Source organism: Seriola dumerili, unplaced genomic scaffold, assembly GCF_002260705.1.
Source record: "Seriola dumerili isolate Sdu_G_001 unplaced genomic scaffold, Sdu_1.0 BDQW01000219.1, whole genome shotgun sequence".
Classification (NCBI taxonomy): Eukaryota; Metazoa; Chordata; class Actinopteri; order Carangiformes; family Carangidae; genus Seriola; species Seriola dumerili.
Genome location: NW_019174474.1, coordinates 8704970 through 8727251, shown reverse-complemented (window position 1 = coordinate 8727251; position 22282 = coordinate 8704970). Strand labels below are relative to the sequence as shown.

The 22282-nt window shown below is 40.3% G+C and overlaps 4 protein-coding genes across 7 annotated transcripts in view; 2 read left to right on the top strand and 2 right to left on the bottom strand.

The window, feature by feature from the left end:
- The first annotated feature begins 370 nt into the window (after positions 1–370).
- Positions 371–6591, top strand: tbxas1 (thromboxane A synthase 1). Of its 2 annotated transcripts, none has more exons than XM_022754513.1 (14): positions 371–497; positions 1123–1273; positions 1520–1613; positions 2203–2255; positions 2384–2480; positions 2577–2693; positions 3123–3211; positions 3303–3451; positions 3626–3756; positions 3950–4306; positions 4416–4504; positions 4694–4831; positions 4975–5137; positions 5467–6591. In XM_022754513.1, the coding sequence occupies exons 2-14, from the start codon at positions 1173–1175 to the stop codon at positions 5545–5547; spliced, it is 1659 nt and encodes a 552-aa protein (XP_022610234.1). In that variant the 5' UTR covers positions 371–497; positions 1123–1172; the 3' UTR covers positions 5548–6591. The 2 variants fall into 2 exon arrangements, with proteins under 2 accessions (XP_022610234.1, XP_022610235.1); XM_022754514.1 differs by lacking the exon at positions 371–497 and adding an exon at positions 747–844.
- Positions 6592–6602: 11 nt separating this feature from the next.
- Positions 6603–12278, bottom strand: parp12 (poly(ADP-ribose) polymerase family member 12). The gene is made up of 12 exons (XM_022754512.1): positions 12214–12278; positions 11626–12059; positions 10594–10729; positions 10226–10481; positions 9910–10095; positions 9572–9761; positions 9263–9437; positions 8800–9035; positions 8572–8665; positions 8347–8477; positions 7692–7843; positions 6603–7465 (listed from the first exon to the last, which is right to left on the bottom strand). The coding sequence occupies exons 2-12, from the start codon at positions 11943–11945 to the stop codon at positions 7209–7211; spliced, it is 2133 nt and encodes a 710-aa protein (XP_022610233.1). The 5' UTR covers positions 11946–12059; positions 12214–12278; the 3' UTR covers positions 6603–7208.
- Positions 12226–15657, top strand: ccdc113 (coiled-coil domain containing 113). 2 transcript variants are annotated; one of them, XM_022754515.1, is made up of 9 exons: positions 12226–12417; positions 12811–12946; positions 13051–13212; positions 13298–13447; positions 14022–14132; positions 14381–14479; positions 14607–14714; positions 14934–15089; positions 15247–15657. In XM_022754515.1, the coding sequence occupies exons 1-9, from the start codon at positions 12269–12271 to the stop codon at positions 15385–15387; spliced, it is 1212 nt and encodes a 403-aa protein (XP_022610236.1). In that variant the 5' UTR covers positions 12226–12268; the 3' UTR covers positions 15388–15657. The 2 variants fall into 2 exon arrangements, with proteins under 2 accessions (XP_022610236.1, XP_022610237.1); XM_022754516.1 differs by lacking the exon at positions 14022–14132.
- Positions 15658–15744: 87 nt separating this feature from the next.
- Positions 15745–22282, bottom strand: part of LOC111228549 (SLIT-ROBO Rho GTPase-activating protein 1-like) — an 80776-nt gene continuing 74238 nt past the window's right edge. For both annotated transcript variants that reach the window (XM_022754510.1, XM_022754511.1), the window contains exons 21-22: positions 19257–19647; positions 15745–18485 (exon numbers count right to left, since the gene is read on the bottom strand). In XM_022754510.1, coding sequence (XP_022610231.1) covers positions 18078–18485; positions 19257–19647 — 799 coding nt within the window. In that variant the 3' untranslated portion in view covers positions 15745–18077. The remainder of the gene's footprint in view (positions 18486–19256; positions 19648–22282) is intronic.

The following is a 22282-nucleotide window of genomic DNA, read 5'->3' as shown; positions in this document are numbered from 1 at the left end:
ACAAATTAAGATTCATTGAAGGTATACATAATTTGAAAGAAATAAACAATAAATAACATCAAACAAAGGACATCAGTTTCCAGCAACTTACTGTGTGGCAGCATGGTCTCTAACAAAGGGATCGCGGTTGTAAACACACAGTGCCCTATAAAATCTCCTCCCCTGTCCTCTGAAAGGGTGAATCTCCACCCACCCGTCTGACATGTCAGCTTGAGATTTTTGAACAATAATAGGGTACAACATAATTTAATAGACTATATATAGTTTTTCGGCCGTAGCAGGGAAAAAGCTGTAAGAAGCCAATGTCCACTACCTCCTCAGCAGCAAACAGAACAGAAAAATTATACTTCATGCACGGATCCACAGGTTAAGTCTTGCTAGATGTTATACGCTCCGGTACAGTAGGTGGCAGTATGGAGCCCAGCTTTATGGAGTGAGGGGCTAATGAAAAAAGGGAGGAAGACTTCACAATAATATTTACATGTACCAACTGTGAGGTAAGTGCATATGTTTTGGTCAGGTTTTAAACACAACATTACAGACTTTCTCCAGATATAATGATGGCGCGGATATGGTACATGAAAATGTTACATGTCGTGCATAAAAGACATTAATGAGTAGACAACATGCTATGTATTGTTAGCTAGCTTGTAGCCTAGCATGTCAAATGACCTATGACGTCGGAGTTTTAAACGCTGCATTTCTGCTTAAATAAAGAAAGGCTGTGGTCAGCTGTTTTAAGAGTATGCGCTTTAGCTATGATAATGGTGTTCATAGGTGTTTACCATTAAACTATGGCATGTTGACAGTCGCCCAGTGAAGCATTTGTGCCTGCCAAATAAATGTGAGTGTACTGGTCATGAAAAGCGGAACTAGACATTTCCCTGCATTTTAAAAAAGCAGGGTAAAGGTGAGCACTGCCAAGGAGTGCCAAGGTGTCCTTTTAATGTCATGTGCTGGAGTCATGATTCAGAGCTATAATACAATACCTAAGACAGGTATTGAGGTTTTTGTGTTTAACTAGTTCAAATACTTGAAGTGAAGTTGTAAAGTTGTCATTAACATCTATTCAGCAGCTTTCTCACTGTTCAAATCTTTTTCTAACCTCTCCTTACTTTCCAGGCATCTTTACCTAATGCTATTGTTGAAGAGCTGAGAGGTGTTTTTCCATCATGGAGGCTGTCGGGGACTTCCTCAATGTATTTCACATTCAGGCCAGTGGATTGTCTATGACGCTCAGCCTCTTCCTCATCTTTCTTGGTCTTCTCTACTGGTGAATAAATATTTTAAATCCCTTTGTGTGTTCATGATGTTGCACCTGCCATAGAAATGAAGTCAGTTATATAATCTGCCAGTAACATAAAGCATGCATTTTTACACACATAAAGAAACTCTAGAACACCACTCTCAGGGCAAAAGCAGGATATTTAGGAAAATGTTGGTCTATATTTGTCACTGTATTTGCTGTTAGTTTTTCATTCATCACTCTTTAACCCAACTTTGTGCTCTTTTTTTCTAGGTATTCAATTTGCCCGTTTTCAGTCCTTTCGCGATGTGGCATCAAACATCCAAAGCCAGTACCTTTCTTTGGCAACATATTCATGTTTCGCCAGGTAATTGCAATTTTCATTAAATTTCAATTTACCCCTGGCTTTCTCACTTTTTACTTTACCTTTAACCTAAAATGTGTGGATTATGAGACATTTTAAGTACTAGATTCTTTCAGGTCTCAGATAAAAAAAAAAATTATCTTTTCATTTGAAGGATTTGGCAAAAGCCCATTTGTCTCACAAGTCAACAACATGTTGAGCCAAAAATATGTTTCCTGTTTTTCCTTTGATACTTCCCACATGTACACACATACAGATAAACAAACCCACACACATTGTTTCACAAATGTGCTTCATCATGAAGGCTTCATGCACATTCTTACGTGAGGGCTTCATATAAGAATGTACACAGTGCGTGTGTACACACAAACATAGGTGCTTCCCTTAATTTGTATCATTCCTCTTTCTGTGGCTTTTAGTTTTGATCAGTGATAACAGGTGAGTTTCAGTGCTGGTCCTTTTGTTAGGTAGTCTGTTCACTGCTATATATGCAGCTTTTACAGAGGCATGTAAAAGAGTTGTGAGCTGCCATACTGTTACCCTTTCTGCAGTTTACATGAAGTTAATATTGTTTTTGTAATGTTCTTTTCAGGGTTTTATGAACCCGCTCGCCGATCTCATAAGGACACATGGCAGAGTTTGTGGGTAAATAAACAGATTTGAATTCTTATACACTGTAAAATGAGGTGGATACTTGCTAGGTAAAAACCTAATGTATATTTGCAGCATTAAGATAATGTGGTTCTAATGAGACTCTACTTGGTATATATTAGGTACTATTTGGGGCGCAGACCGGTGGTGGTGGTAGCGGACCCTGACATACTCAGACAGGTGATGGTCAGAGACTTCAGCAGTTTCCCAAACAGAATGGTGAGGACAGTAACCAAAGTAAAACATGTACATTATGTACTTACTCATGATTCAGCAGTGGACATTTGTGCCTTCATCTTCTGCTTCTCTATACAGACAATTCGCTTTGCCTCCAAGCCCATGACTGACTGTCTGCTCATGTTGAGGAATGAACGCTGGAAGAGAGTGCGGAGCATCCTGACCCCATCCTTCAGTGCTGCCAAGATGAAAGAGGTGACATAAGAATGCTCAGATTAATTGGGTAACCAATAATTGTTACAAAGACTTTTTACTTGTCTTCAAATTTGTCAAGTAGTGAAGCAGATCGTACATGGCTGCATGATACACCTCACTGACAACTAAGGGAAAAAATGTTTGTCTGATAAGTTACTGTTCATCATAGATTGAGGCTAGGAAGTCTATATATAATCTTTTAATTATTGAAGCATTTACTGTATGTGCATTTATTGATATATTCATCTGTTTGGTGTGACTGTGCTTGCTTTGTTTCTTGAACCACATTGACCTTTTCCTCCTTTGTGGTATTCATGGACCGATATTTACCTAAAGCGATATTGACAAGACGGTTTCATTCGTGTCTTTCTATTATCAGACATCATAGCAGTTACGCCAAGTGTCACTGTCTTTTCTATTTTCTCGTAGATGGTTCCACTCATCAACACGGCCACCGGTGCCCTGATGAACAACTTGGATGTGTATGCTGAGTCAGGAGAGGCCTTTGACATCCACAGGTAATCACACACACACTGAACAAAGGCAGTCAGAGTTATAGTGTCTTTTTCTGTCCTGACTCATATTTTTGTTTGCGTGTCTCTTTGGCAGATGTTTTGGCTGCTTCACCATGGATGTTATTGCCAGTGTGGCATTTGGAACTCAGGTGGACTCTCAGAACAACCCAGATGACCCTTTTGTCCGCCACGCCCAGATGTTCTTCTCCTTTTCTTTCTTCAGACCCATCATGCTGTTTTTCAGTGGGTTCAATGTATTTGTATATATATAAACATTTGAATTATTACATTGGACAGTGGAACATTTATGTAGTATATTTAACAATATTAATGCCATTGTACATTGAGTCATGTGAAATTCTGCACAGTTGGCATTTCAGGTTGGCTTACACCAACAAATCTGGTTTGTGTGTCCAGTTGCTTTTCCCTTCATCATGGCTCCTTTGGCGGGACTCATCCCCAACAAAAGACGAGACCAGATGAATCAGTTCTTTATCAACAGCATTCAGAGGATCATTAAGCAGAGAGATGAGCAGCCTCCTGAACAGGTGAATCTTATGGACTTTTAACTATCTTAAATTGGAACTTGTTTTCCCACTTTAAACAGGGCTCCCACTTTCTTCTTGATCATTTTTTTTAATTAATGCAATGTACTGTCTTGTACTTTCTTCATGGATACCATTTCTGATATATAGTTTTTTGAATGATGAATGACTGATGAATGATTTCTTTTGCTTGTAGAGGCGTCGAGACTTCCTTCAGCTGATGTTGGACGCTCGAATCAGCAAAGAGTCTGTGTCTTTAGAACACTTTGATACAGCAAACCGCACTGATGAGCTCGATCACAGGAACCAGCAAACACAGCCATCAACCTCAGATCAGGACAATAACCCTCTTCACCCACAGGAGCCACAGACTAGGCGTCCTCAGAAAAAGATGATGACTGAGGATGAGATCGTGGGTCAGGCTTTTGTCTTCCTCCTGGCAGGCTACGAAACGAGCAGCAACACATTGGCCTTCACCTGCTACCTCCTGGCCATCCACCCTGAATGTCAACACAAAGTACAGGAAGAGGTGGATGAGTTCTATACTAGATATGTGAGTGTATTATTTTGTGGTCTGATCTGATCTTGTTTGCTTCATCTAGTTATGAAATGAGATGATAGTTGTGAACAGTTATGGGTTTATCTTGTGCTACCTGTTGTAGGATTCACCAGATTACACAAATGTTCAGGAGCTGAAGTATTTGGACATGGTTATATGTGAAGCACTGCGCCTCTACCCTCCTGGATTCAGGTAAAGGAAGACATTAAATGAGGATAAAGGATGCTTGTTTACTAGATTTATCACTATTATAGTATTTATTATTATATTGAACGAGACTATAAAGTAATCACATGGACTAAAGAAGAACAAATGAGTTGAGTCTGAGGGTCTATAAAACATGCAGGTTCATTCTTTTCCATGGCATTTTGTCCCACAAAGGTTTGCACGAGATATCGACCATGACTGTGTGGTGAACGGCCAGGTCCTCCCTAAAGGAGCGACACTGGAGATCCCAGCAGGCTTCCTTCATTACGACCCAGAACACTGGCCAGAGCCTGAGAGGTTCATCCCTGAGAGGTAGGAGACTACTAGAGTAGTTAAGCAAAAGTATAAACCTTGTGTTTCAAGTCTCCTATAGATTTAGTATTTGCATATTGAGTGACTCTTATTCACTACTGCTTTAAATTCATTCAGAAATGTAACATGTTGTTGCTTTCCAGATTCACACCAGAGGCCAAGGCCAGTCGACATCCATTTGTATACCTGCCATTTGGTGCCGGTCCCCGTAACTGTGTGGGAATGAGACTTGCTCAGCTGGAGATCAAAATGGCTTTGGTCCGTCTGTTTCACAAGTACAGCATTGTGGCCTGCTCTGAGACAAAGGTGGGTTGGATAGTTTAAACACTAAAGATAATAATCTAATAAACATGATTTAGAGTTTTAGAGGATTCAAACTCACAATGGAAAAAAGGAACTATCACTGTGTGTGTGTGTGTATATACATACATATATATGTAAATGTGTGTGTATACAGTTATTAATGGCTTTCTTTAGACATCTAATAAAAAAGTGCTGTAATTTTTGTACAACAGTTAACTAATATAATCTGTCAACTATTTACAGTAAATAGTAACAATGTAATACTAAATCTGAAAAACACAAATCTGTATGGAAAACGTTCTTTAACATATGGTATTCTTTTCTTTATGCAGGTTCCTCTTGAGTTGAAATCATCAAGCACTTTAGGACCTAAAAATGGCATATTTGTGAAAATCACAAGAAGAAGCATGTGAAGAGCTCAGTTGAATTCTCCACCAGATGATTTGAAACACACCATTCATGTTCTTGGATTCTGTGAAAAATACAAACCGTCCTGTAGGTCCATGTTTTGTGACTGTGACACACAGTGCGTGAACCATTTTCTGGATCTGTAATTCCATTTAAAGCTAAATATTTCCACAGATTTCCTTAGTTACAGTGCACTGCATACCTCAATCATTGTTCTCATCTTGTGCCTTTTTCTTCTTGAGGGGTGAGCTGGTACGTGGCCTATTGCTATGCTGTAATGATAAATGACACAGGTGCAAAAGTGTCAGGTGCTGTGGAGCACACAGTTGAGGTCCCTCAGAACTCCCTTCTGATGGCTTCATCAGTTGTTATGGTGATGAAAAAATAAGGATGACAGAGGGAGCTGGAGGTGAGAAGAAAGACAAGAGCAAACAAAAGAACAGAATTTTGCTCTACTTTAAAGAGAGCAACTCTCAGCCGATTACCTCAGTGTATAGCAATACTGAATATTTTGCAGTGATTTTGAACAGGCCATAACAGTACTGTTATAAAAGGTGTTTATCTGCTCAATTAAAAGCTGCTACTTTAGAGTTACACAATTTCTTGGTGCATATTAGATTTTACATTTTATCACTTTTCTCTGGATGATGTCATTCATTATTCTTGAAAACACTTTACTGAAACTTAACTGTTTCTCATGTTGGAAGCTAAATCTTTTCTAGACTGAATTTTAACCAATGCTTGGAAAAGATTTTGAGTTAATGAATTAATGAATTTTAGTCTTGCATGTATCCACTGAGAGAATTACTGATGATGAATTCAAATGTTTCTGTGAAACACTGAAACGTGTATATTCCAGCGAAAAGGATCAAAGGTGATTAAAGGCAGAGGTCTGAATGTCCCTGCTTGAATGGTGTACATTTAAAATAGATAGATACTTTATTTATCCCCTAGGGGAAATTCATGAAGGGTCAAATGCTAATTGTGTGTAACTAAATATTCTAACATAATGATGCACTGTGAAAATAAAGGGGTTGAATAATTACATAGACTAATTTAATGGCATTTTAAAATGTGTTTATTACTCAACAAAGTGTATTTCATTCCATATGTTAACACCAGATCATTTTGTTGCCCTCATACCACAACAAAACACACGCTACCAACAAAACAGACACCACCAATCATAAACATATTTCTATGTAAAAGCAGTATAGTCTGCTCATATACATTCTAAAATGTAAAAAGTGTATTTTTTGGCTAATTATAAATTTGCCAGCAGTGAAAAATCCCACTTAATTTACACTTCTACTCCACTACATTTCAGAGGGAAATATTGTAAGTATCAGTTTATAGAATATAATGCTTTGCTATAGATCAAACCACCCAACAGTATATAAAGTAGTTAAAATCACCTTAACATTGTCCTGCTTTAACTTTTAATACTTGAAGCATATTTATTTGATAAAACTTCTGTGCTTTATCTAAAGTAAGATTTTGAATTTAGTCTTACATTTTGTAAAGGATCTAAATACTTCTACCACCATTGTAAAACGTCACAAACCTTTAACAAAGCCACTAGCTGCTACTAGTCAGAGTAAAGAGCATTCCATAATAGTTTTTCCCAGACTAAAATCTTCAGTAAAGGAAACAACAGCGGTATGACTTAGGAGTAATCGATAACATACTCTGGATAAATCTGTTGTTTTTCAAAGACAACATAGATGCTGGGGTTGCTCTCAGAGTCAACACAACTGTCATAGAGGGTTATACCCTTTCCTTTTGGCGGGGGTCGGACAAAGTTGCTCCTTCCTCTGCTGTACTCCCCCACCAGGACCAGAGCAACAAACATGATCTTGTTCATGCTTCTTTTGATGCTGGCGTATCTGTCTGAGTAGGACGCATCTTTGGCAAAATAGCTCCCTAACAAATAAGGAAGTGTTAGTGTTGACACAGTTTAAAGGAAAAAGTGTGATCGCTTCTTTTCTACTGCCACAGTAAAATATGCAGTTTTTTTCAGTTCAGTAAGTAGAGTTTACTACTCCATATCAGAAAAGACATATTTCTTCTATGGCTTGTCAATATTGGATACTGGATGCTCTATAGTCATTGTATTACTGGATCAGCAGCTGAGGCTGTTCTACTGTACCTTTGCCATAGGCCGTGCCATGGACACCGCACATCCTCCAGTCAAAGTTTTGCTCACAGATGGCCTCAATCAGGGACTCGTCTGTCCCATGGAACAAGTACAGCTGATTCACATCTGTCCCTCCATTCCTCAACTTCATCTGGTCTTTCTGCCTGAAGAAGCCAGACAAAAAATTTTAATGTACTGATGTTTTAGGGGAAAAATGCTTATTAGCCTTTGTTCATATGGCTCTCATCTGTAAGGTAAGTATAAAGCTACAGCCAGCAGCTGATTAGCTTAGTTTAGCTTATTTTAGCTTAACTCACTTACGGTAAAGACTGAAAATAGGGGGAAATGGCAAGTCAGGCTTTGGCCTTGAGGAAGCCAGGCAACCAGCAGAAACTAATGAAAGTTACTGTGCCTGACTTAGAATGAATACAACACATTGACTCATAGTGGGAACCCAAAGTGTGTTATTTTCACACAAATGAGATATAAGAGGTGCTGGTGGGCAGATTTTGTTATGTTTGGACAGAGGCAGGTGAGCGGTTTTCCCTTGTTTGGGTGTATGGTAGCTTCATATTTAACACAGAGTGTTATCAATGTTCTTACCTAACTCTATGCAAGAAAGCAAAGAAGCTATTGTGTCAAAAAACCTTTTCTTAAACTGATTTACCATTGAAAGACTTTCCACAGTGAGGGGTTCTGGATCCTCTGGATGCTGTTAATTTTACTTTGAGGCATAGTGCGCTTAAACAACATTTCGATCATATCATAGTCCTTCACAGATTTGGAGATGGGTAGAAGCTGAAAGATAGTAAAACGCAGATAAACAAATCATTAAGCACAAAACAGTAAAATAAATAAATAAATAAAAATAAAGCACATGCTGTGAAGATACCCTGTATCCAAAATCAGGTAGAGCGCTCTTGTCCCAGTGGGATGGGACACATTCAGCTGTGGAGGAGCTGGATTTGGAGCTGGGTGATGATGTACTACAGAGAATACAAACATAAAGTAAGAACTGCCCAACTGAAGAAGTCATTTGAGGCACTGAGATATCCAAAGCAGTAGTGTTAGAATTGCAAGGACAATGCAAAGTCCGTCTATTACAGGAAATGAAAAATACCTGTCCAGCTTCAGCTTCACATCATGAGCAGACACAAAGCGAGGCCTTCTCTTGACCTCTCTCTTAGTTTTGTATTTTAAGTTCTCTTGATACATCTGCTGTGTTCCTGCTTCGCCTTTGAGGTGGAGAATATACTTCTGATTGCCAGCACTGAAAGGAATCTCTGTATCTCTGTCTGCCAGGTACACATTCTCCAGAGTTTCAGAAGTGACAGAGGCTGGTGTGTCCAAATCACCCTAATACAAAAAGCAGAGAACAGTCCAGCAAAGTTCAGATTTTACATTTGCCAGTGATCAAATGTGGAAAAATTAATTAACGAAGAGTGCAGAGGGGAACGTAGTAAATCTAAATCTACTTGTTCCTTCAAACAGGCACTATTAAGGATAGCAGGCTCTTAAAACTGACTTTTGATCTGATCATCACAAAGACACATTGTTTCACTATTTGTACTGGTCTGACTGACCTGTCCAAACTCCAGCCATTTCCCGGTGTCATCCTTCCAGTACCAAAGCCACTCTGTTGTAAGAATGAAGTGAGGGGGCTTTGAGACAGAGGAGGCAGTGGACAGCCGACGAACTGGAGACCCTTCATATGTCATCGTCTTGAAGTTAACTGCCTGAACGACAGGGGGTACGGAGCTGAAAGCAAGCAGTGTAAGAACAGTAAATCAGCAAATTTTCTCAAGAGAAGTTAAAAAGTATTAGTTTCTCTACAATATATTTATAAACTAAAAGACTGTGTGTATCTCTGTGGTGTTTCTTCATTCATGCACCTTTGAAGACGAAGGAAACTTAAAAGCCCTGAGAGGGGCAATGGTTGATTCATGTCACTTGTTTCAAGTCGTGGGTCACAGTAGGCCTTCTCAATGTCCTCCATATTAGGCAAATCCTTCCAGGTCTTATGATCACTGTCTAAAACCTGCCATCTGTAAGGTAGGTGCCAATGAACACGAACACACTTCTCTGGGAAAAGTACAAGGATACAAAGGCACTCATTTAGGCAGTGGTACACATAAACATTTCTTTTCTCACAGAGTCACACATACAGTATGTCTTGAGGAGTTACTGTACTGTAAATGTGACTTTTTAGTTCTACCAGCAATATTGTTACCTTTGAAGCTGCAGTGTCTGCGAATGAAGAAGAGGCAGATTTCATCCCTGTCAGCATCACTCATGGGTTTAGATGGACAAGCAGAACTGGTGGGAGATCCAGGGTTGCCTTGGGAAGGCTGTTTGGAGGCCTTGTGGGAAGCCTGGTGGGAAGGCTGCTGAATGGGGATTCTCACCTTTGGCGTCACTGCAGATGACACACATACATACAAACATACATACATACAATCTATTTGTATTTATATGTAAAATATCACATCTCATTAGATGACAAAAAAAATCAAGAGTATAATATTTCGATAGAAGTAATTCTTTACCAGGAACAGGAGTAGCCCATTGACCCATGATGATGAATTTATTTCTGTAGATCTCATGAAGGTTTCTTATATTCTCCTGACTGAATCCGCGGAAAATCTTCGTTTCTTGTGCATCAATATTATGGGCTCTCTTACAGGAAGTGCCAAACACACAGTCACCCTGGAAATAGTGCTGGCAGATGTGAAGCTTGATGCAGGTGGTGCTGAACTTGCAGGAACCATGCAAACCACTGCCCTTGTTGTAATGTGGGCATATCTAGATGGGTGTATGGAGGAGGATGACCATATGACAACAAGAATATATTACAGTTCATTCAGAAATATACATTATTTTCTACACCATAACAAGAGACAAAACCAAAACCTACCTCAGGAAGCAGCCATGGATCATTCTGCAGTAACAGCTGGAACAGCTGTTTTTCCGTCAAGTCCTGAAGACCATGTTTCTTTAAAAGCTCTGCATTGTATGGAGAAGCCAGACTATGGGGATTTTTACACTTCTGTCTAAAAATGACAACATGACAGGTAAGGGTTAGACAGAATTAACCTACTAAAATATGGCATATCTAGTATTTGTAGATACACAGACCTGTAGAGATTTACAAATTTCCAGTCAAGTACTATCACAACTGATAGGCTACTGGTGGCTGATAACCAGGATATGGAGCCAACCTGTTCATAATTATCATGTGTGGGTTAAATTAAGAAAATATAATAATAAAGTGCCACAGAATTTCACACTAGTGTACAGTAGAGTGGGTTATCTAGGGAAAATGATGGTCAAGGTCACCTAATAGGATCTGAATAGACCATTTTCACAGCAGATATTTTGACACGTCTTAGCAGGAAAAGCACAGGTGTTGTTAATAGTGTTAATTGCATTCCATTTAGGTGACTTAGTTCCAGCCTGGTATTGTGCCTGCTGACTCAGTGGCACTGTATGTACCTAAAGCCTTTAATGAACATTTATTTCATCTGTGCTTTTCCTGCTATCCCCCTGCTGCCATCTTGTGGACTTTACAATTGATGCATAATTCTTTCATGTTTTTAAAGGGAGGAAAAAAAGGAAAGATGTGAACGTTTGTTTTCTTCCACATTGACTCAAAGAGACTAACATTTAACATATAGGTTAACATATTTCTTCTAATGTTTAGCTATACAACTCTAAAGGATTGATGGTTGCGTCACTACGTTATTCAATAAAATGTGAAAACACCAGGACTAACAGAAAAAAGAAAAGAGAAAAAGTGTTAGCAGGCGACAAAAGTGAAAACAATGTGTGGGTGTGTAGGCATTTAAAGTTTAAAGCACGTAACCATTGTTATTATGACTACTGCTTGACAATAGACAAATTACAAACCCTTCAACGTGTCGTAGGCCTACAGCAGTAGGTTACTTACCCATAGGTGCAGTCCCCGCAGACAAAATACCTGCACAGGTGTAAACTATCACACTGCGGGCACTCTCCGGGTTTTTTCTGACAGATTCGCAGACTAGTTTTGGCCACGACCAGACTATCCGAGCTAATTATTTGACCACCAGTCACCTTCTCTTTGCCTGGTTTAATGGCTATTTTACCGTCGTCGAAGAGAACACTTCGCATGACTGGTTCCGCAACAGTGAAATTCTGCGCGATAGTCTCATCCAGGCGCTGGAAGTCCAAACATCCCTGGTGGTCGCACAGGGTCTTAATGATGAATTTAGAGATAACTGAAGTCATCCTGAAACAGGTTTCACCCGCTTAGCGAAATAACATGTAGTTACTGCTAAAGAATGGCTGACCTCGATCTTCTTAGCGAGAGCGATTCCTGGTTTCGGATAAATGAAACTGAAACTGAAAAAGAGAAAAAAAGAAAAATATGTTAGAAAAAACAGTCGTAGGCCTGCCCCTATAACAATTACCATATCATCAACAGAAGCTTCTTTACTTATGAGGAACGGCATGAAAAAAAATTCTAGGGTGATTTTTTTCTATAGTTTGTACTCACGGGTTACGCAGATCCTTCCATAGTAAGGTTGCAAGTTAAATTCACAAGTACTTGAATGCAGCACTTGCCCATAGCAACCGTCGCAGGGGTTCAGTGTACCTTAGCAACCATAGAGGGCGAACTATTGGTGATGGAAGAAGAAAAGGGGAAAGAGATCACACAAAAAGAAAAAGAACTCCTCTACAGCCGAGTCGAAGAACTAAGGTAATGAAAATACATGTTTAAGAACATCTTTTCGGTAAATAGTTTAAGAAGAAGTTTGTTTAGTTAAAGCCGCTTTTATTAACCTACCTATTTTGTGCAACATGCTAACGTTGGCTAGTTCTGTTGTTCAGCAATATGGTTATAGTAGTTAAATGTTACCTAAACGTATCTATATCCTAGAACCATTAGCTAAAAGTAGAGGGTCAGACGTCCAGCCACATTCTTTAAACTAGGCCAGGTTACATTATGACTCACTGTATGACATGTTTGATAAAAATTTGAACCGCCTTTTGTAAGCATTTGGGTTTAGGTTTCCAGCTTAAGCAACCAAATTTATAGCTTTGAGCATTTCCCTTAGCTGACTGAGGTTGTTGTTATTCACGTCCACTCAAGGTGTTCCAATGCAGCCCTCCTGGCAGAGAATGACATGTTTGAACAGTTCATCAGCCGTCTGGATCCACAGGACCTGGTGTCTCAGGCTGGGGGAGAAGGTCTTGGGACAGCAGGAGCATCCCAGCTGGAGGGTGGGGTAAGTGACACCCAGTGACAAGAGCTACTGAGAATTACACTGTTACAAGGGAAAAACTCTCTGTACTGCACTCCTGAAATACCAGAATAATTTTGCCTTTTCAGGGCCAGGGACGGAGGCGGAGGTCCCGGTCCTACATATCAGATAGACTCCAGCAGCTGACCTTGGAACAGAAACTTTATGTGGCACAGAGGGAAGTAACAGAGATGGGACAAGACCATGAGAAGCTCAAACAGAGATATAAGAGAATCCAGGACAACTACAAGGTTAGGTTCTAACACACCCTTGCACAAACAAAAAAGTGCATACTTAAAGTATATTTCTCCTCAGTGATTCTGCTTGTATTTGCAGGCCTCTCTGAAAGAGGCAGAATTGCGTCTAGCAGACATCAGGAAGGCCAAGAAAGAGTTTGAACGCAGACTGCTCAAACCTATGAAAGACAACAGATTGGAAATGAAGGAGCCAGAGAAGGTGCTCCAGTACTTTGAAGACAAATTAAAGGTAGAAATCTGGTTTGGTCTAATGACATCAACCTGTGCAAAGCAGTATTTGAATAGATTTTGATCACTCATTTTAACTCAGCTTACAAAAGATATTACACTTGTGACTGTTTAAAGTACTTACTGGAATTAATTTAAATATATGCACACATCTTATAGTTATTTTGTACTATTTTCAAATCCATAGATATGTTGTTTTTTACCCAAATATATTATATAGTGATAATAAAATAACTTTTATAACTTATTGTGGAAATGTAGTTGAACCATTATGTTGAGCTAGTTTTTTTTTTGCTTCCTAGCAATGACAGGAAAATGTCAGGGATGCTAACATGATGTTTTTCTGACTATCTTGTATTTTAGTACAGCAATTATTTCTTTGTGTTAAAGTAAATGGGCAAATAACACACTCTATTGATAACTCTTTAATGGGAGGGACAAAGAGATGGGATATTGAGTGATTATTACTTTTACTCACTTCTTTGCTTATATTTGCTTTCTCCAGTACATAATTTTCCTCCCGTTGTCCACATTCTCTGCTCTGTTCACAAACACACATAAAAAAACTCAAACAGGTCACTCAGTTGGAGAAGTTAAATCTGAACATCCAGACACTGAGGGTCCAGGAGAAAAAGCTCCAGCAGCAGCTTCAACAGAAAAAAGACATGGGAAAAGCTGAGTACGAGGTAGAGAATGAAAAATAGGGTCTATACAGAGAGCCTGAGAGAACAGAGTTGAATGTGTAGTTTGTGAGTAACAATGTTTTGCAAGAGAACAGTGAATCACCGTCTGTGTCTTTTTCTAAAAAGGGTTAGTTATGTGCTTGTAACTATATCTACTTAAAAATGTTACCTGTTCAATGTGGATTATAATTTCCCTTTATTTTTTCTAGTAAATAAATGTAACAATGTATGGTGCTGTGTGTTTTATCTAGGAGATTTTCCAGGAGTACAATGAGCTGAGAATTGACCAAAATCTGGATGAACTTCAAGTCAACAGTTTGAAAGTACAACGTGTCCTCAGTTCACACAAGGTGACTTGTTAAAATGTTGCTTGACAGGGACATTTCTAGTGTAATTTAGTGTAGATTTATGAACCATATCCCACATTTGTTGTAACGTTGATCCCTTCATCTTGTGTCTATGTGTGCGTGTGAACAGGAGAAGCTGCAGAATGTGACATGGGAGTCTACAGAGTTGAGCAATGACATCACCAGCAGGAAGCAGATGCTTGCAAAAATTGAAGAGGAGATCCAGCATACTGAGAAGGTTAGTTATTAGTCCAAAGATTAGTCAAAGTTATGAACCTAACTTTAAGATCAGTGTGTCCAAGAAAATCAAATTTAGTAATTGGTACATGGTTTGCACACAGGAGTTAATCAGTTAATATTTGGTTTCTCTTCTTTTAATTCTTCTTTAAACTTTATTCACTGTGTCTCCTGCCCTTTAAACAAATTCCCTTTGTGTTCTTCATTCCTCCATCATCAGGAACGTTTAAAGGCAGAGGCCCTCAACCAACACCTGCGCCGCCAGATGTCAGATTATCAGGCTCCTGATATCACTGAGTACATGCATGTCAAGGACAAACACAAAAAGCTGCAACAGAGCATTCACACTTGGGAGAGGAAGGTTGGGATTGCTGAGGTAAACCAATATTTTTTTCCCCCCCAAAGACAATCAGAAGTGCAATATCTTCTTTTCCACTTTTATCATACTACAATATGCCTCAATCCAGCTGGGGAAAAAATTGTTGTGGGACAATTTCGAAAACAAAGGACTCTTTCTTCTCTGTTTTCACCAGATGGCCTTGAAGACCCACACTAAAGCCTGGAGCAAACAGAGAGCCACTCTTACTCCTGCAAACAGTGCTGTGGCTGGAGCGAGGTCTGGGGAACACCAAATCCCAGTTAAGCTCCCATACATAGCAGAACACAACACATAAAGAAGCACAAGGCCTACAGGATTCATTAAAGAATGAATGGGTGGAGGATGGAGACGATGCGACAGTTGCAAATGCCCTGTTTCACATTATTACAGTTATTCAACATTTGATGATTTATCATAACAATTTGATACTTTAAAGATTTTTACCATGCATCATGATAAATGTAAAAGCTCCATCAAACCCATAATACATTAAATAATAAAAATAACTTCTTATACTGTACTTATTAGCATACCATTATTACAATACTGAATCCAATATATGCAACTACCCATATTTGTGTTTCTGATGTTCATATATTTGAAGTGAAGCTGAAGTTAATATAAAATCGGGTGAAAAAAATCCACCTGAGGCTCGACAAACTATTTTCTTTATTAGAAAGAAATCCTTGGAGGTATAAGCCCTCAAAGAACTCTAAATGTTATGATGTTACATGCCATATATACAGTTATATACATAAAAGTGCAATGTCACAATGGGTAAGCTGTTTATTTATTATTAATTCTGTCATATAACTGTTTGGAAAATGGCATCATTACTTATTCATGTGTCTTCTTCCTGCACTGCATTTCTTCAAAAACACAGCATCTGACATGAAAATGCAACAGGACAGAATGTCTGAAGTTCCTCTAAAACATTTTCAAAGGCACTTTCACAAGTACATACTACAGATGTACGTAACACCACAGAGTAGCTTAAAGCCTACAGATGGCATGACTACCGTCCTATTGTTGATGATGTTACATAGTGACAAAAGCATTTTATACAACTGGCTTCATACTGTGGCTGGAACACCTGCATCTCTGCATCGTCTTCTACCCAGAAACACAACAACAATAACAACAAAGATTATAAAAATGATGAAAGTTAGTAATTCAGAAATCAATTAACTTTTGATTATTACACACAATATCTGTCAATTCAAAGATAGTGTAAACCTGCTGCTAGAGAGCATTGCTAACTCATTGCAAACCAAATCTCTTCTAAGTGTTATTATGCTAGCCAAACATTCCCAGGACATGCACCCAATTCTGTTATTTCTACAAATACTTAAAAAATAGACACATACAGGGGCGCAGTCACACAGTTGGAACTAACTGGCACATACTGTTTTAAGGGGCTATTGCATTTTGAAATTATTACTTGACTCAGAAACATATGAGCTGACTGACAAATGAGCTGTTCGTCGCTGATTGTGTGAGATTTCGTCCTGTTCCACATGTGCAGTTTCAGTGTTGCACGTCAGACATTTGAAGTGTTGTCTTCCATTAATGCAGCAAGTCCACAGAGAAAGCCTCAGAGTCAGTCAGAGAGCAATACAAAAACACATAATTGGCATTCTTAGCTGAACATAAAACAGACTAGAGGGACTCGGAAGCAAGCTGCTGTTTCCAGAAACATTGACAAAGAAAAGCAAAGGAAGCAGGGTGAACACATTAGGAGGCTTTTACACTAACAGTCATTAGGTCCATGGCTACTGGCAGCACTCCCACAGGGCGCTGCCTTAAGTCTATACACATCAGTCAATATGAAGAATGCCTACATCTTATATGGAGGGTCAACATCCATGCTTTACACTTATACAGCCATGTCTTTGGGTAGATAAAGCCAAGCAAGGCATAAAAGAAGCTATGGCATGTGTTTCACACTGTATAATACCCTATGTGTTGTATATACTGTAGGTAGGAGATGATTTGTCATCAGAACTTTTCACACTGCTCCCCATTGGTTATACAGATGTAAAGGCATAACTTATTAGGCATATTTTATCCCTTCATCGTGAGTAATTGATGCAGGAATTCAAGAATGCATCGAAATGTTCAGTTTATAATGAAGTAGTGGTTTTATCCAATATCCAATAATCCATATCTCGTTCCAGGCAATGTGGAAATTGTTCAAATAATTTTGAGCAAATCCAGCACAGAGGTGATCTTTGTACATTTCTGAGACACAACTGACAATGGTATGCCTTGCCAAAGAAAGTTGCAGTTTACACACTAGTTAATCAGTACTACTAATTTATCAACAGAGTACCATTTGTTATTAAGGGCTCTCCAAGCGTTTTATCAGTCCAACCTCTGTCCAGGTAGTCACAGCACCTTTTTAATATTTAACATTTGAAATCAGTTACATCTCAAAGTCAGTAAGGCCTTTGAAGCAGTTCACACCACCCTCAGGGGCCCTCCGAGGTCCTTCTCATCAAGCTCTGTTTCAGGTTCAGTGGTAAACGGAGGAGCTACATGCACCATGTTTTGTTCAAAGTTATACAGTTCAGGACTGTCTGTAAACTAAACTAACTAGCAAACATTTTCTAAAACCTCGAGGGAAGCCTTTGTGATTTGTTGTTTGAATATTTATTTTAAAAAAAGACGTATGTTTTATAATATTAACCTAAGCTTATTAACACAACTGTGCACGTTATCGACACAAGATTTGTCTGACTGACAAATCTGTCTACATTGCAACTCCTACACCCGTCTCTCTAATCCAGCCAGAGTCCCCTTTAGGATCTAGTTTTCAGCTTCAAAACACCACAATGTCTTTTCCTGTCCAGGTCAATGTATGTTACACACTCTTAGATATTATTTGCAGTACATCTGTGAAGTCTAGACAATGTTAGCATTTTGCAGCCCCCTGGAAGTTGATTGAGAGTTTTTGTTTTACATCTCTGGTTCCTGTTCCAGAGGTTACATGGTGCAGGACTTGTCCAGAGCATCCTGAGGAGATGTAGCTGGAGGCTGTGAGGCCTGGCTTGACTTGGGCAGAACCATGGGTTTGGGCCTCAAGGCAGGGGGTTTGAGCTGCACCCCCATGCGGGGTGCTACCACAGGCTTGAAGGTGCTCATAGTGTCGCTGGAGGAGCTGGTGCTTCGGCGGATGGGCGGCTCAGTGTTGGCAGTGGACCTCAGCATGACGCCGTGGATGGGGCTGAGGGACTCGCTGGAGCTGGCCGGCGTGGGACCTCCACCACTGCTGCCGGAGGTCTGCCGCTGCTCCAGGGTGTCCAGCACCACGTCAGGGGCGTGCTTGGCTGAGCTCTGCCGCTCCAGCTCACGCAGCTCATTCAGAGCAGTGTTCATGGTTTCTTCTATGTCCTGCAGGAGACAAAGAGAGTGTGTGTGAGAGAGGAGAGAGGATATGGAAGGATGATGATGACATAGGTGAGAGAGATCGTTAAGAAAATGGAAGATTGGGGTTAAAAATCAGAGAAAATTAGAAGATAGGAGAAGGAGGGAGAAATGAAGAGAGGGAAAAAAAAGATGAAATGAGAGGACATGAAAGGGTGGAGACGGTAGAGTTAGGTACGTAGGAAAAACATAACAAACTATGTTAACAAAAGGACCACGGTGACAGTTTGTCAAGACCAAGCATGCACTATACATGCAGAGAGTTAGAGTATTCACACCGGTACCTCTCCCTCTGCATGCTAATGATTTTGGATAGCAAAGGAGATGCAAAAATGACATGTTCATCTGAGCATGCTCCCAGTAGGCAGACAGACAGCCCAGCACAGTTTAGAGTGCTCTGTGACCTCTGCTTTCAAACTGAGGCTCTACACAAGCAGCATTTATGGATCTACAATTCAGAAACGTGACATATATATATTTTTTTCAGCTTTCCATTTTCTTACAAAATTTGTATGCTCACAATCAAGACTACAGTAAATTTATGGTGACGAGTCCCACTGTCAGGCTATGCTCCTTGCTGTCTGCCTGTGAAGCCAGCCTTTTGCGTGTATTTAGCACACAGACACAGTTGCAGCCAGAGGAAGCAGAAGACAGGGACTGACTATGTTTTTACAGGGCGGGGCAGGGCTTTGATGGTGGAGGGAGCTGCGGTCGGGTCGCCGCTCGTCCCGCGCTGACCTGTGCGATGCTCTCCGGATCCAGGGGCTTGCCACCATGGTGGTGGTGGTGGTGGTGGTGGTGGTGGGCGTCAGTAAAGCCCGTGTACTGGCCCGAGGAGGTGGAGCGGCGGATTGGGGGGCTCTCCATCTTCTTCAGTGACTCGTGGCGGCTGATGTTAGTCAGACTGCCGTGGCCAGTTCGACGCCGTCGTTCAGGACTGTCCATGGGCATGTGGTTGCGACTCCGCAGCATATCCCGGGGGCTGAAGTGGCCTAGAACAGGGGAGCCCATCTCTGGGGTGCCGCCATGTCCGCCATGACCCTGCTGGGAGGCATGCACCATGCAGTGGACATCACTGGGGCGGGCAGGGGGCCGTCGAGATGGTGGGTCTGATCTTTTCTTGTGCCTACTGGGATAGCAGGAGACATTGAACAGAAATATTTATTCATGGAATCACAGCTTTTCTAACAACAGAAAATCACCTACCTCGCACCCAACCATTGCACTCGGCTTTTTTCTATTTTTTAGTTAACACTATTGTGCCAAACTTTTTACCTACTAAGAAAAATAGCCTGGTTTTTGGGATTAACTGCTATTTAAGTTCTTCATTTGAAAAAACACTGTAATCCTTCAGACATACAAATCCTGCAAATTGGGAATACGACAATATGTAGGCATGTTGCATTATCAGTTATGTTGCATTGTCAGTTTTGTGAGAGGAATCCTGATGTCAGTGGCTCCCATAAACTATTTTGGCGAGCAGGTAGAGTGGACCTGGCCGTCAGCCAGAGGAGGGAGGCCTGTGGTTCGTCAGAGGACCAAAACAGGCTCCCTGGGAGAAGCTACAGCTGCTTCAGCAGAATAGCTGTCCTCTGGCTGAACCTGGACCAGCACAGCACCACACACACCTAATTTAACACACACATCTAAAACACAGTGCAACAGAGCTGAGCATGCATGTACACGTCGGATCAGACACACACTCGTTCATATTCACACAGACTCATGCTTGCCGAGTTTTACATAATGTTGCTCCACACAAACACCTACTCCCTGGAAGCAGTTCTATTGCTCCATAAAAGGCCAATAGAGCAGCACATCCTCCTCAGTATGGCTCCAGTAGGCTCTGCTCTGCATATTTATGAGTTCTAGTCAGAGCTGTAATGTTTAATCAAAGCAGTTATCATCACTATCATCACTTTGGGTCTAGCAGCAGCATGACTGAAGAAGATATCTGAGCATAACTGCTGGCAAAGAAATATAATTGAATCTAGACAATTTAATAATATAGTTGCATGATATTTATTACGTTACATCTCAGACATTTAGATTAAATTTGTAAGGAAAAAAAAAAAAAAAAAAAAAAGAGACGGAAGTCTGGCTTTTCTTTGGTAAAACATTATCCAGAGTGGCAAAAACTTAAAATATTAATAACACCTGAAAGGTGATACATGTCACCTAATTATTCTAATTAGTCTTCCGTCTGCATTATCGGTTCTTTGTGATGATGAACAAGCAGTGAATTACTCATCCTTTAATCACTTCTCCGAAGAAAACGGCCTCATTTGGGAGTTTACGTCTGCCTAATGAACGCTGTCTCAGCCATTATCATTAAGATTTACAGGCAGCATCATCAATGTGCTAAATAAAAAGCAATAATGAGTACGGATATGAAGGACTCTTACAGAATGTAATTGCAGATTTTCCCGCAACACTGCTGTACTGAGCTATCTCCCCGAACCCATCATTTCATCCCAGGAAACTTCTCATCTACATTAGTTAGTAAGTCAGTGTGCTTATGTAACACTCTGAAACTCAAACCTGCTCACACACTGCAAAAAACTACAGATATGAATATGAAAAAAATGTCCTATATGTAAAAATATGAGCTAATGAGCATGAAAAACTTCTTGATAGCACTAATGGCTACTAATGATAGTTTAGCCTTTGAAAAATAAAGACTCAGTGGTGGAATGGTGCAGGCTCAGTGCCTGGTGAGAGAAAAAATATATTTTTCTCTGACTGCAGTGAGAAATCTAGAATAGTAAACAAGTGCAGGAACCACTAAGAGCCTGCAGAGGGCGCAGTCTACATTCATAACACCAGTCACCCTCTGAGACAGAGTGTACAACAACAGGCACTGCAACTTACTCTGCAAGCTGTCACCACACTGACAGCTCACCCTTTGTTTATTATGGCCTCTGCTAATAATAATGTAAATCACAAGACATTCCATGAGTTCCTCTTCATCAAAACAGAAAGCGGACCAACTGTAATATTTGTTGTCACTAAAAGAGACTCTAATATAAGTGGCTTGTTTACAGACTTGCTACGATTGTGGTGCCAAACTCTACTAGAGGTCCGTCTGGTGAGGGTGTTGTTGATTGAAAACATGAGGAGAGGAAAGAATCTAAATAAAGCTCACAATATAAATGATTCAACACTTGTGAGGATTGTCTGAATGGAAGAGCAGAAAAGCGAGTGAGGGTGGGGGGGTGGACAGGAGAAGAAGAGAGAGGGATCACCTGGGAGCTGGTGACAGGTAGGGAGTGTTGTAGATGCTGGCTTTGGGATTTTAGAGGAGGTTCATTAAGGCCTTTGAGGAAAAAGATGATTCATTCAGATATGTTCTTCATCCGCATACAAATACCTGCAGTGGTGTAAATATTGCCTCTAGTATGAATCATCAACATTTCAACAGTGAAGTAGAGCGGAGTGAGTATGGCTCTGAATAAAATAGCGTTTGTTCATGCGTTTGGCAAGAGCCAGTAACAGACGTTTCAAGGTCGCTTACTCCACCGGCAGAAATGCAGCACTGAAGAGGAGCAGGAGACAAAATACTGGCACGCAACCAGCAGACGCTGCCAAAAAGACTGAGGTGTGATCGCATATGTGTGTGTCCTCTCTGTGTGTGTGTGTGTGTGTGTGCCATTTCTCCATCTATGTGTGTTTTCCAGTATGATTAGCTGATGACTAAGCACTAATGTGAAATGGACATTTAATACTTCATACTTTACACTGAGAACTGTCTGGTCACCAGGAAT